This window comes from Stigmatopora nigra, chromosome 13 (assembly GCF_051989575.1).
Source record: "Stigmatopora nigra isolate UIUO_SnigA chromosome 13, RoL_Snig_1.1, whole genome shotgun sequence".
Classification (NCBI taxonomy): Eukaryota; Metazoa; Chordata; class Actinopteri; order Syngnathiformes; family Syngnathidae; genus Stigmatopora; species Stigmatopora nigra.
This window is the reverse complement of record NC_135520.1, coordinates 4794933-4809722: the sequence shown is the minus strand read 5'-3', so window position 1 is coordinate 4809722 and position 14790 is coordinate 4794933. Positions and strand designations below refer to the sequence as shown.

General features: G+C 39.8%; 2 protein-coding genes across 6 annotated transcripts in view; one reads left to right on the top strand and one right to left on the bottom strand.

The window, feature by feature from the left end:
- Positions 1-451: 451 nt before the first annotated feature.
- Positions 452-13035, top strand: tgfb3 (transforming growth factor, beta 3). Its single transcript, XM_077731872.1, has 7 exons — positions 452-1172; positions 6352-6515; positions 8479-8608; positions 8956-9063; positions 10142-10298; positions 11067-11220; positions 11781-13035. Exons 1-7 carry the CDS (start codon positions 827-829, stop codon positions 11937-11939), a joined length of 1218 nt encoding a protein of 405 aa, XP_077587998.1. The 5' UTR covers positions 452-826; the 3' UTR covers positions 11940-13035.
- Positions 13036-13120: 85 nt separating this feature from the next.
- The window catches only part of ttll5 (tubulin tyrosine ligase-like family, member 5), a 39391-nt gene continuing 37721 nt past the window's right edge, over positions 13121-14790 (bottom strand). For all 5 annotated transcript variants that reach the window (XM_077731862.1, XM_077731863.1, XM_077731861.1 and 2 more), the window contains one exon: positions 13121-14302. In XM_077731862.1, coding sequence (XP_077587988.1) covers positions 14256-14302 — 47 coding nt within the window. In that variant the 3' untranslated portion in view covers positions 13121-14255. The remainder of the gene's footprint in view (positions 14303-14790) is intronic.

Below are 14790 nucleotides of genomic sequence, written 5' to 3'. Positions count from 1 at the left end.
CAAACAACAAAATAATGCAAAGGTATCCCCAAAATATACCCACTTGTATTTACAATACTGAAACAATTTTTAAAAAAGTCAAACAAAACAATCAATTCCACAGTTTTCTACCTGTGTGTCAAAATTATGTGACGTTTTGAGCGTCTGCTAATGGAAAAGTGCCGTTTCAGCGACTCATTCCATCCAGTGCTCAATCAGAAAAGTCAAATGTAGGCTTTACTCGAGGTTCTTGTGCAGGGAATATTCACTGATGTGTTCATCCTTTGCTGCAGGCAGCGGGCCATAGTTTGGACACCCTTGCGCGCTATGTGCGCTGATGACGTCACGAATACAATGTGAGACCTAAAATGACAATTTTGACTAAAAGGTACCCATCGCTCCTAGATGGGGCTACATTTTCAGTTGTCCCACCCTCAGAGACGTCATACTCTGAGAGAGTATAAAGCTTGGAGGGAGCGCGGTGGTCGGTGCACTGTTTTAGAGGCTAAGGTCTGTTTGCTGTATCAACTCCTCATCCAAGTAGAGACAAAGATTCTGGCAATGGAGATTGTGACCCGTTCTGCACAGTGCGTGATGTCCGAGGAGGAATGAAGAGCAGGCCACTTAGTTTTAATGACGTCTTGACAATATTCGTTGCCATGGCACTAATTCGCACCCTGAAAAGGGCACATTTTGCACAGATGTCATAGCGCTCGAGATCATGGAACTCCTCCAGGAACCGAACTCGCTCACGTGAATGAAAAAAAAGGAAAGGGATTTCTGTTCTACTCAACGAGGTTGTTTTGTTCTTTTACCTGGACGGCTGTGAATAGAGAGAGTGTGAACTATGAATCTGGGAAAAGCGCTTCTGTTGCTCCTGATCTCCAGTTGCGTGACTATGGTGCTGTCGCTCTCCACCTGCACCACTGTGGACATTGACCATATCAAGAAGAAGAGAGTAGAAGCGGTACGGGGACAAATTCTTAGTAAACTCCGACTGACGAGCCCACCCCAGACGACGGGTCCGAGCCAGGTACCGTTCCAGGTGCTGGCCCTTTACAACAGTACCAAGGAGCTGATCGAGGAGCTCGGGAGGGACCGACAGCAGAGCTGTGGACAGGATAACACGGAGACCGAGTACTACGCAAAAGAGATTTACAAGTTCAACATGATCAACGGGTCGCCTGAAAATAGTAAGTTTCTATGTGATGGATTACGAATCCATCATTGCTGCCGAATAGAGGCCTGAAAAATAAGCAAAAATGTATTTGTAATATGTTATCCATCACTGAATTAGTTTGTGTGGACAAATCATCAAATCATTAAAATTTTGGAGTGAAAGTGAATACTGTTGGTCAGCAATGTGCACTTTTCCCAACCTTTTTGAGTCAATTACATCATTTCTATAATTAGTTTTTTTATGTAGCTGTCAGTCATTTGCCCAATTTACAACTTAGCAGGAAATGATTTTAAATGATTTAGTTTTGTTGCAAATAATTTAAGTAAATTAAACTACATTTATGAAGCCCGACGGGTGAGCGTGTCAGGCTCACAGTTCCTAGGTTGAGGGTTCAAAGTCTGTGTGGAGTTTGCATGTTTTCCCTGGGCTTGCATGAGTTTTCTCCGGGTACTCCACTTTCCTCCCACATCCCAAAAACATGCATGGTAGGCTGGTTGAACACTCTAAATTAACCCCAGGTATGAGTGTGGGTGTGAATGGTTGTCCGTCTCAATGTGCCCTGCGATTGGTTGGCCATCATTTCATGGTGTCCTGCACCTAGAGCCAAAAGTCAGCTGAGATAGGCTCCAGGACCCCCCGTGACTCTTGTGAGCATAAACATTTCAGAAAATAAATGAATGAATGAATGGGATATTTATAAATATTAGTGAGGTTCCTCTCACATTCTAAAAACGTTAGGTTTGTTGAGGATTAAAAATTCCGTTGCTGGGAATGTCATTTAATGGGTATGAACATGATTCCTAATTTACCAGAAATAATAACACCTATCTATGCCAGTGAAATTTTGACTGGCACAACAATTACGATGAATAATTGCTCTTTTTATGTATCAATTAATTTCCAAGTATCTAACCATATTTTGTGAAGTCTTCTCATTAACATGTTCTAATGAAATTGTATTTTAATGAAAAGGATTAAAGCAGCAATACATCAAGACCTAACAATACGAATCATTTTCCTTTTGTTATTATAAGAAAACTTCACACGACTATACTAAGCCAGAAGATATTCATTCACCAAATATATAAATGTGGTCAACATATGAACAATTATGGTCTCATTCGTATCTATTTTAAATGCTGTCATTTGTTTGAACTCGATCTTTACGCGTGTGCAAAGGGGTAACCAAAGTAAACAATTTAATTGAGCACCATTCCTCATACATACCTCACACCAAAGCCATGGGAACTCCAGCCTAATTCTGACACATTCCTAAAAGCGGGTGGATGGGGTGGTGAGGGGGTGGGGGGGTCTTCAGGCAGTTAGCTTCTACTATCCATTGCCAACTCCAATACCTCATTTCCATTTTCAGGCTGCCAGTTTCCTAATATTTTTTCATCCTCCTTCATAACTTTCTCACTCCTGTTAACTCATTCATCTCATAGTTCTTGTATGAGGTAGTTGAGGTATCCCAGTGTTTTGATCCATTTCACTCGTTCATCCACGTTGGTATTTCCTGTGTAAAATGCTGGCTATTTATTTTTAGAGACAGTCAGCAACTGAAGTTCGCTATAGAAAATTCCAGATGGAGTTTGTTTTTTAAGGTGGAGGGTGGGTTTTTTGCCCTTTTCAGGTCAGATCAACAGGTGTTTATGTTTCACTGTGACAGTGAGCAGACCTTTTGAACGTTTGGGTCTTGAATCAAATCTGTCGCAGGACCCGGCGTGTGATCCTGACATTCCAAACACACAACTCAGAGGTCTATCCACTGGTCAGAGGTATACAAACACAAACTTCTAAGTAGCAGGACCACTAATCACCCATTCTTGTACCGCATGTTATAATACAAGACATGAGTTTGAGTTACAATTGGCACCTCTTCATCTGACAAATCTCTGCCAACATACTGTAGATCGATCAAATAGCACATTTGTTTTTTTCCATGATATAATTTAAAGAAAGCATGACATGCTTGGGCACGTAAGAACATAGTGTGTCGCCTTGATAATTCGATTTATTTTCATTCCCATATGATATAATGACTTTTACATTCACTCGTTTTGGATGCTGAGAGAATGTAGGATAATAGTCATGTTTTTCACGCCCTCTTAAAAAGTTAAACAGAACCTTTTCTCCCATTCTTCATGCAACAGTTTTCCCAAATAGTTGCTATTTATATGTAAAAACTTTAAAAATAGTATACCAATACATTGAAAGTGGCATTGACACCATTTTTTCATGTAATCCTTCGGGGGTGAGACCCACCTTGTTGATTGAGCTTGAAAAAGCGAAGCTATTTGGATTTTTTAGCAGCACCTTAATGCAAGTGCATCTCATTTTTATAACTGCAAGTTGTGTAACAGTGTGGATAATCACATCTGCCCTTTCTTTCATGAGGTCAAGGCACTTGCGCAGCTGGCGTGCACCTGCAGCCTCGTGCTTCCTCTTTCCTTTGTTTACTCTTGTAAAGCTTTGGGGAGAGTGACATCATAGACAATATTCCAGGCAACAGGGGAAAAAGGAGATTCCCAAGTTCTTTATTTATTGTTTTTATTTTATTTTTATCTAATGTCAAACAGAAAAAGAGAAGGATCAACACTCGTCCATCCCTAAGCCGCATCCATCCTTAAAATTGAGAAACAACAACACAAAACTATGTTTGACTGTAACAGTTGGTCAGCAACTTGGCTTACGTAAAAGGGGAACCTCCAAAGTTGATCATAACATTCTCTAAGGCATAGGGGGACTTTTTCTGTGTCATTTTCAAATCTATTTCTGCCATTGGAATTAAAAACAGGAATTATAGTCTGTTCCAACTTAACTTTCCGCTTGAAGCTTTTAAAGAATATGGACTTGGCATTTGTAAAGCTCTATCACCCTCCAAAGCAGCCACAGAATCGTGCTTTTGTTGATGCTGAGTTCCAGTGCAGCCTTCCAGACAGGATTTTAAAGTTTTACTTACATCATTGGTAGGAGTAGCAGAGTTTTAGCTTGGTGGTTTGTCAAGAATAGATCCTATTCTTGACAAACTTGTCATGGGTGATGTCAAGTGTAGTACGTGTTGCAGCAACATGGAGTATAAAGCTTTATGGAATGAGATAGGACAGAAAAAAATCCTTCAGTTGACAATTTTGCGGCACTACTGCAATGTTGGTTGGAAAACCTTGGACAAAGAAATTATTTGCTTTTAAATACTATTATTATTGTGCTGTCAAGTACTAATCAACCCAAGTTTATCTGACTGACATCTGAAACTAAATACAAAAAAAAGTAGTGCTTTTGGATCTTTTTGACAGCCTGTAAAATGAGGAAATATTAAGATGTATGTAGTACAAAATTATTACTTTTTTTGTTTTGGCTGGAATCAGTTTTACCAAGTACATGGGGAATTTAATGTTCATATGTAATTGCCCTTTATTTAATTGCATTGGTCATATTACATTGGGCCAGACATTTAATGTCTGGCTTTCTATAATAACCCGCTTTCTCCTTTCGAGATTCTTCTGTAGTAGCATAACATAAAACAAAAGCTTAAAATATGGAGTTAATATTTCCTATCCACAGGGAAAAGAAGACTAAAGAGATTTGCTGATGTCTCATGTTTAAGTCAAAGTTTTGACTTTGGGAGTACATTTTCTCCTGTAAAAAAGTTGGGTCAATTCCAAACTGTACACTTTTTAGGGCCTTCAACTCTGGAGGTTCAATTGTAAAAGTGGTTGATGTTTGATAGTTACCTCACATATTCTGCTTCAATGGGTTTGTCCCTGCATGTGACTCATTCAAATATTGGGTCATAACATTAGTAAATATACTTCATTTTAATTATGTAAGCTATCCCCCTCCATTTGCCAACATGGAACAAATTACCTTTCAGACCCTTGGCAAAAATAAACCATAATGTGAAATCCACCTAAAAGTGTTGCAATGGGAAAAAAATGAGGTCATCCAAAAAGGAAACCAAAGACTTGATTAGAATTTCAAATCTTTTTAAAAAAGGGGGGCTTTCCGCTTTCCATAGGGGTTTGAAAGCGGGGTGGGGGCCTGTGAGTGAGTAGAGCAAAGGGCTACTGAGGTTTTTCTTTCTTGCCGATTGCGTGAAAACAGCGGGCAGATATATGGCCTGGGTTTGAATGCTTATAAGGTCAACTATAAATAGGTTAACTTTTGTGGAAATATCACATAATGGCTGGGAGTAGGATTATTAGGTCAAATGAAGTAATTGGAGATGTTTGTATGATGACACTGATACACAGCTGCATTTAACATTTTCCATTGTATGAAAACAGCTCAAGGTGGGAATCAGATGAGGGTGTGATAGCCTCCTTAAGCTTCTTCTACCAGAGTTGAAGCTGGGGGGCTTATAAATTACCCAAGGCTTGGCTGTAAATGACTGTTTCCACTTGGCTCGTAAAATGTTTGCTATGTGCTTGTTCAGCTCCGCTCATGTGCCTGGCTCGTTAAAATAATAAACTATACTTTGATTTAATGAAAAGAAGGGCGAGCCTCGGGTCGGGTGCAACAGGAAGCTTTTCAGGTACAAGCACAATGCGGCCATTTATATCCTGCTAAATGTCAGCCTGCTACTTTATCAAGCATGCACGCTCCAGCGTGCTGTATGACAAGTTATAGTGCTTGCAGAGCGCGTGCAGTTGCTCACTCGTTGCGATATCGTCGTGTTCCAGTATCTGGGTGCTTGTAACGCTCAGCTGGAATATATAACAATGATCAATACATTAGTCTATACGATACAATATTCAATTAACTAATCAAGTACTATTAATAACAAAAAAAGCTTGAAAAAACTGCTTTTTCGGCATATTAAAATATAATGTAGGGTTGCTCAATAGGGAGACTGAAAAAAATACATATTTGAGTGGTGGAAGTGATCCATGATTCAAGCCCTGGGCGCTGACAACACCTTACAATGTACGGCATTAGTTAAAGGGAAGCCATACAGCATGAAAAGGCCACATCTGAGAAAGTCTCTCTGAAAAACAGTATAAATCCTCACAAGATAAACATGTTCATTTCTCTAAGAATATTGGCGGAAAATAACTTTTAATAATAATATACCCAATGAGGTAAGAAGGGAATTTATCTTTCAAAGAATTCGGCCAAGAAAAACATTACTTTTGGGAGTCCCACATAACAAGCTACCGTTGAGTCATGTTTTTTTTCCATTTTACCTGCAGATGACCTTCCCTACTGCCCAAAGGGAATCACCTCTAAGGTATTCCGCTTCAACGTCTCCACCATGGAGAAAAACTCCACTAACTTGTTCCGGGCAGAGTTTCGGGCACTGCGGATCCCCAATTCAGGTGCCAAGAAAAACGAGCAGCGGATCGAGCTCTACCAGGTATGTCAACTTGCTCATGCCCCCTTGCTTTTTTCCTCTTTCTCTCTAGTAAGGGGGTGGTGAAAACATTTATATTAGGATATCCAATTCCATCCAGATCTGGTGCTTGTGTTAGCTGGTAATTAGTCCTTGTGCTTGTGATTTAAATTGGAGCACATTTAAGGGGATTACTACTAACCTGCGCTTGCTTTTTCTAAATTAACTAATTTTCAAATCCAGTGTAAGTGAGACCTGCCAGCGCTAATTTAAAATTGGTTTGAAATCTATTGCTTTCAATGATAGTCAGTGTGTTGTTATTATTATAGCTCTTCAGTTCATCTTTGTTTGCTTGACTTCGGAATCATCATTTGATCATTAAAGGTTGAAATGAATTTCACATTTTTACCATTAAGAGAGGTGACTTCAGTGGAAAAATGTGATTAATTTGAACAAAAATCTTTTTTAAGGGTCATATTTATAATTAATAGCTGAATGTAAGCACTTCTTTGCGTATATAGTAAATTTTGTATATAGGTGCTAAGGAATATTTTTTTAAGTGTGTTAATAAAATGTTGAAATGTAGTTGTTTGTTTTGCGGTTGTTTTTTAATGGTATTGCTTTATCTTGTATCTTCATTTTTTGCAGATTGGTCTGGAACCAATCCACTGTTATAAATGAGGGTTCAGTCTATGCGTTTTTCAGGAATGTTTGTCAAGTGTCAAAGATTTTCCTCATTAATCTCCCATGAGAGACTAGAAATAATGATTGGGTTCCTACATTTCCTGCCAGGGAGACAAGCGTGTCCAGACTGCATCAGGCCTGTGAGGCAGTCTCTGGCCAGCTCTGAATGCAGACTGTCAGGCTGGCGGATTGTTTCCAGGGGCCCGCGAGGAGATATAGACAGGGTCACCCACGGGGGGAGTAAATGGAGCTTGTCACTTGTTCGCCCACGCAGTCTTTAGAGGTGGTTGGCAGAAAGAAGCCTGATACTGCCAGCTCTCAGACCTTTACTCCCAAAGGAAGTTAGATTAGATTCTGACATTGTCCAGGGACCTAGTCAGGCCAAGTAACTCATGCTAATGACCTCAAGGCTGAAACACAATCCTTTTCAAGATCTGGTCCACCTCTGATACGATCAATTTGGTAACAATTTATAAGAAATATTGGGAATACTCAGGGCCAAATCAAATCATGAAATAAAAAGCCTTAATTGTCATCATACACAGCTGCGTATAACGGAATTGGTGGTAATACTCCACAACGTGAGATTTCCCAGTAAAAACATAAAAAAGTAATATAAAAATATAAAAAGTCACGTACAGGCAAGGTACAACTTCTACCAGCATAAGATGTGTATGGTATTACAAAGAAGGTACAATTCTTCAGTCATATAATTGTAAATATATGTTAACCTCGATAATATTAACACATTTTAGTCCGAAATCATTCTAAAAATCCCACAGAAATCGTAGCTTAGTAAATAATATTGAAATATTTACAGAATATCATTATTATGATGTCAGAGTCACTCGTGAATGAGTATCCCACAGCAACTTCATCCTCACTGAGACTCCCGAGACATTGGACTGAGGTTTTTGCAGAGGGAAAATGGAATTCTGTTTAACGTCATTTTGACTTTCGATCTTGAGCATGGTGACATCATGTTTTTGGGGCAAGTACGGTCGGTGCATACAGAAAAAAAAAAGCCCGGTAGTACAACACTGTCCTGCAGACCTTGTGGCTTTGCCTCCTAGCTCAGATGCAAAGGCCGGCTAGGTTCCCACTGGCAAGAGGATAACACGCAGTCATTAACTTGCAAAATGGGGATATCAACACAGTCAGTCACTTTTTCCATGAAGAGTAGACATTTGGCCCAAGGCATCCCGGAGAGTCTGGCTCAGACAGACAGCTCTGCTTCTTAGTGTGTGTATTTGTGAGTAAAAAAGTTTATGCAGCTGGGTCATATTTTCATACTTCCTTGCAGATCCTCCAGAAAGACGACCCCAAAGCCAAACAGCGGTACATCGGGGGCAAGAACGTCCTGACCAAGGGGATGGCCGAGTGGGTCTCTTTCGACGTTACAGAGACAGTGAGGGAGTGGCTCATGTACAGACGTGAGTGGGGTGTGGACGGGCAACCCTAATTCTCTCATCAATCAACATAGACAAAATTATTTATGGCCTGTGCTTGTAGAACATAAATTCATGTATCTGCAAGCTATTAACAAGCTGTGAGTGCCATCATAGGGAGTATTCTTTAACTACCTTGGACAATATGCACTATGCAATGCACTGTGCAATTTGCAATTACTGGACAAGCCAAAAGAAAATGGATTTTGCAGACTTTACAGTCAGTTCAAAATTTGCCATATGAATGACCAGAAATGTAAATGTATTAATGCAAATTTATGCATTCTGCAAAGATACTCAAGTCCAGCTTGTGTTTCCATCCTTTCCCTCAGAGACCAATCTTGGCCTGGAGATCAGCGTACACTGTCCATGCCACACTTTCAAGCCTAATGGGGATATCATTGAGAATGCCAATGAGGTGCTTGAGGTGAAGTTTAAAGGTAAGGCTGTGGTAGTGCATTGAGTTAGTTGGCATGCCAGACATACCTTTTTTTTTTTAGGGACGCAAAGTGTTTTGTCACATTAAATCCATTCATTCATCCTTTTTTTTTCTGTATCACTTATTCTCATCTTTAGAGTTAGGAATAAGTTGATTAGCCAACATAGTTTGGGTAATAGAAAGGATACAACCACAGCTAGATTTAACCAAAGTGCATATTCTTCCTGTGCTGTGTGTATGTTCTCTCTCCCTTCAAATATGAACACGTTTTATTGAATATTTTACTTTGTGTTTATATTATAAGTGCTTGGCAATCAGCCGGTGATCAGTCCAGGGTGTGCTTTTCAAAAAATGGATGTGTGCCACCTTTTTTTTTTTTTACATCTAGTTATTATAGTGTTTGTTTGAAGATCCCAGACCAGATTAACAGATGGCTTGATTTGTCTAACGCTCCAATATTTGTTGACATGCTAGCAATGAGCAAGATTACTGCATGAGGGAACTTGTGTTGAACATTTTTGTGATTGCAAAATAGCCTGTTTTGTCTCACAAATAAATTAGACTGACAAAGGACAGTAGAATTAAACACCTAAAATAGTGTTCCTTCATAGATTAATTGAATGTTTGAATTCTTGTCAATGTAGTCTTTTTGATTAAAAGATAATGGTCCTTCCTCTTCCGAGGAAGGCAGTCCGAGAGCATGGGAATGACATTGATCTGGTATCTCACTTAGTACAAGGGGCCTCCAGGCCTCAGGTCCTGGGAACGCTCCGGAACGGGCTTGGCCACAAGGAATGTGCTACCATGGCGCTCAGACGTTTGGCCCTAATTAAAGCGGGGCCAACATATCCACCAGCAGCATCTCTCCTGAGATATGTGCTGCTTTAGCCATCAGGCCTAGAGCGGAAGAGCAGACGGTGGGAGGAAGTAAGTTAGGGAACAACTGCTGTGGAAGGATGAAAACTAATGCCCTGTCTGGACAGAACCTTCCCCTTAAAAGTCGAAAACTGATTATGTGTGTCGTCGGTCCTGACTGGGCACCTTTTGCTTCTGAGTGAACACTTTGATTATTCCCGCAGGTACGGAGCCAGACTTTGATGACCTGAGCCGCACTAAAAAACAAAGGGAGCAGCTGTACCCCCATCTCATTCTTATGATGCTGCCCCCCCACAGACTGGATACCCACACTTCATCCCGAAGGCGCAAGAGGGCACTTGACACAAATTACTGCTTCAAGTAAGCATCAATACATTTTTACTAAGTCAAGTCTAAATTGAAAAATTTGAACATTTATAGCAATGATTCTCAAAATGGGGTTCCTAGGAAAACATGACTGTTTTAATACTTATGAATGCCTCTCAAAATATTAAATATCAACTCTTTCACTCGACAGGCGGTCCTTAGCAGTTTTCTTCTTTTAGATTCGATAACCTAAACTTGTTATCAGAAGGTGGCATCTGTTACTAAAATATGACATAATTCTACTATAATTTATAAAACAATCTAGGCCATAAATAACACCCCTCATGTGCTAACAGTGAAGTATTTTTACTCAACTACACTACCTCATTCATCAAACCATGAACCTTTGCATGTTTTAGAACAATGTGGCATTCACCAGTGTCTATGACACAAGTCCAAATTCTTGTTTTATGTCTTAACTTATCGCGATTAAATTGAAGGAGTGTTAAGCCAGCATACAGGAAGACCTTGCGTGATAATCAGCGAGATATGATGACATGATACAAGTTAGGATCTGTCCCTGCAGCTACTGGTAGAAAAATACTCGCCACTCTCACATGCCAAGCATCTCCTCGACTTCCCATATCCTCTTTCGGGCTGACAGACACCTGGGCTCGCTGGGAAGGGAAAATAAGGGCACACCTAAGAGTGGAATTTGGGAACTTCTCTTGTCTGTGGCAGCAAGGCCACAGGGAGGAAATAGTTGAGTTACATGGTGGTGTTATAATGAGCGCTAATCTCCTCTTCGCTCCTTGTCTACAGCAATTACGAGGAGAACTGCTGTGTGCGACCACTTTATATTAATTTCCGCCAAGACCTGGGCTGGAGATGGATACATCAGCCTGAGGGTTACTATGCCAATTTCTGCTCTGGTCCTTGTCCCTACCTACGCAGTGCTGACACCACACACAGCACGGTGAGATGAAATGCATTGCAGGGGAGAGTCTCTATTCGGAGGCATCTTATTTAATGTTAAAATCTTTGTAGGATAATATAGAATATAGACCAGATTAGGAGAGAATGGTCATCGTCCATGAAAATTGCTAACCTCCTTAAATTAGCTCATTAACTAATTGACTCATTTATATTTTAGAATTGGTCGGCCAAGTAAAGCAAAATTCAAAATATTTTCTGAATGATCTGCACTATAGTGCATACCTGCACTATATAGTACTATGAGCATTTGACTAATATGTATGTGTACATACATTCTATTTTTTTTAAGTTGGGACAGAACACATGTGAATAAAAACTGAATGCAATCATACAAAAGCTACACATTTCAATGATTTGTTCAGAATATATTCAACATATACATATTTTCCCCTTAAAGTTATACATGTATGTAAATATGAGCAAATTTGGGGTTAAAAAGTGGACTGAAAAGTAACTCTCAGACACTAAATAGTTTGGAAAAAATGCATGGAACTTTATAACCTGCCGAATTTATACCTGTGCTGGTCTCTTTACTCAAAGCTGCTGAGCCTCTACAACACATTGAATCCAGAAGCGTCAGCCTCACCATGCTGTGTGCCCCAGGACCTAGAGCCCCTCACCATCCTCTACTATGTGGGTCGCTCACCTAAAGTGGAGCAGCTGTCCAACATGGTGGTCAAGTCCTGCAAGTGCAGCTAAGAAGCTTCAGGGACCTTAGAGAAACCTTCCTGCACTCCTCAGGAGTGGTCCCCGAGGTTTGGGGAACCTCCATTGCTCCTGTACTTGAGTCTTGTTCTAGCTCCATCTCACAGTTGAACAATATGGGCAGTGTTTGGTCCAGTTTTGTTGATGTGACAGTGCTCTAAAACCCAACAGACCTCTTGACGACCATCAACCCTGTATTTTTTTTTTAAACCATCTTTAGTTTTACTTCTTATTCCAGCATTTCTGAACAGCTCGTACCTCAGTGTATTTTCATCCTGTTTTTATCTAAAGCGGAAAGGAACAGAATTGTCTTGGAATGACCACTGCATTCTTAAGGACAAGAGAAGGTGGAAAAAAAAGGAAAAAAAGCCCCATAGAAGAGAGACTGAACTCAGCATGACAGGACACATAGGACACGTTTGAATGTCCGAGCTGGAAAGTGATGCTCTTCTACACTGTGTATTTAGGATTAAATGCCTTTAAATAAAAATGATTTTAGGAAAAAATGTTAAAAATGCTGGAAAACAACCTAGTTAAAGTCATATTTCAACTGTCATGTTAATACCTCTACATTGCAACAAGATGGTGATTCCGGGTATTACATATTTCAGATGAAACTCAAGTTTTTCTCTTGGAGCCAGGGATGGACGTTTGGAAACACTCCCTTGATTGACTGTAGAGAAATGAATGACAGTGATTACTTGTATTGAGATGGGGATACCTTTTCCTGCACTCCCACCTCCATGTCAGTGTCGTATTGTGTAAAGCTGAGGTCTGTGTGGATGTAGACCTTAGTTTGCGTCGTTATATTATTGTTGAGACCACGGACACTAGTTAAGACAATTAACAGTGCCCATAATGGTTGCAGCCCTGTAGTGTAACTACTCAAGTTTGCCCTAATTTGCTTCACTAGTATTTAGCAAAAAAATGAACTCAATCATTGACAGTTGAAAAGTATGCCCATCCCAAAGAGAGCATGTATCTTACCATGTGGAAAATGTCCGAAATGGCAGACATGTAATTGATGTTCTACTTACTTTTGGAAACACATTTTTCTTTCATTAAAATGACAGTTGGGTTTTGATGTTTAGTTGTAGTGGGAATGCTGTTTTATTTTTAGTGAGGAATATTTTTAGAGGACTTTAAAGGATAGAGTGATTTAATCATAACAAGGAGATAATAAAATTCTACTTTATTGACGATATTATTTCACTGTATAACTTACACCCATTAACAGGATTAAGAATCCTTAAATATAAAATAACAGCTAACATCAACAAGCACAAGTTTTGTAACAGTCAGGAATTTTGAACAAATTGAGATTGTCTGAACTACACTTGCTAATTAGGGCAGTAGAAGATACACATTGGATATGGATTCTTGTAACAAAGCATGCTGTTGGCAGTGAAAAAAAAACTTGAGATGCCAACCATGCACTGAGTTACATTAGGTACAATTCTGAAATTGTATACAAAAATCTGTGCAAACCAGATACATTCATCAACATAGTAGAATTAAAATTCAAGTACTTCATAACAATTGTTCACAAACATACATTATGCTGACTAAAGATATCCAGCAGAAGTTTTACCAACAAGTTGCCCTGAGTGACTTCGCGATATCCACACAAAGATTTTTTCAAGATTCTTTTGCACTGCTGCAATGGCTAAACAGGGCCCACTTATAAAGTATTAACAACATTTCCTTCCCATATTAAATGGAGTCTATCCATAAATAAACCAAAATTGTTAATTTAAGCAAAGATTGCTATAATTAAACTTATCCTTTGCCAGTGAGGATTTGGTAACATGTTTGTTTTCATTCTGGACTGTAAGTCAGCGTCTAATGCCAAAAAAACTGGACTGCATGCTTACCATTCATGGGATGTCTCCACTTGATGACGGTGGTTTGATGTGAATAGCTTGCATACTAAATGCCAGCGGGGCATCTGTTGAAAGCTATCTGCCTGTGAAATCTTTCCGTGGCATTGGTAGCGCGGAGAGAATGAGGGGAGGGAAACTGTTGGCGCAGAGTACCTAGTGCAGGCTGGAAAGGCCATCTGATTTTGGACAGCACGATCAAATCCCAACCTGCGTCAAAGCTGGGAATTCCGTGCCTGACACGCGATATCCTGCCATGTCTGTGGCAGTATGACAGACAAATTAATATAAGCCTGGCACACTTTCCACTGTTGTTCTTTCCCAGAATACATCAGTGAGCCAGAGTTTTTTGTGTGTGTGTGAATGGTTACATGCAGAGACACCTGTCGGGCCAGCACAGCGGCAGGACTCGCCTCTGGTCACTGTCATGTCATCTGGGCTCCTGGGCCTGCAACACCTTACGGTACACAGAAAGACCTGCACGACAAGGCAACAGAAATTGTAATCATGGGTCAACTTTTGGAATTTTGAATATGTGAAATCTTTTAGAAAGGTGTCAAGTAGAAAAGTGTTATCTGTCTTAATTCATGATAGAATATCACAGCAATGCAAAAGGAACAGACAAATGATATGACAAATGTATACCCTGGAGGCCAATGAGTTGGTCCTCCATGATACCAGCATTGCTGCTTTGATCAACAATCAACACAAGGATCCAAATGTATAAGTGTTGTGAATGAGTAGTGTAGAGATTACATCAGCTAAAAAAAGTTGACTTGAAGTGATGGCATGACATCATTTTGTAATCAATCTTATATTTGTTCTTCCCCACAAAAAATTCAAATTATTGCGATCTTTAGCATTCAACCGGCAAAACAGTGGGTAGTAGTTAGCCAAATAGTTTTGAGCTTCCAGGTTCAAAATTACATAATAGCTCCATGATGGTGTGCATTGTCACAACCCTG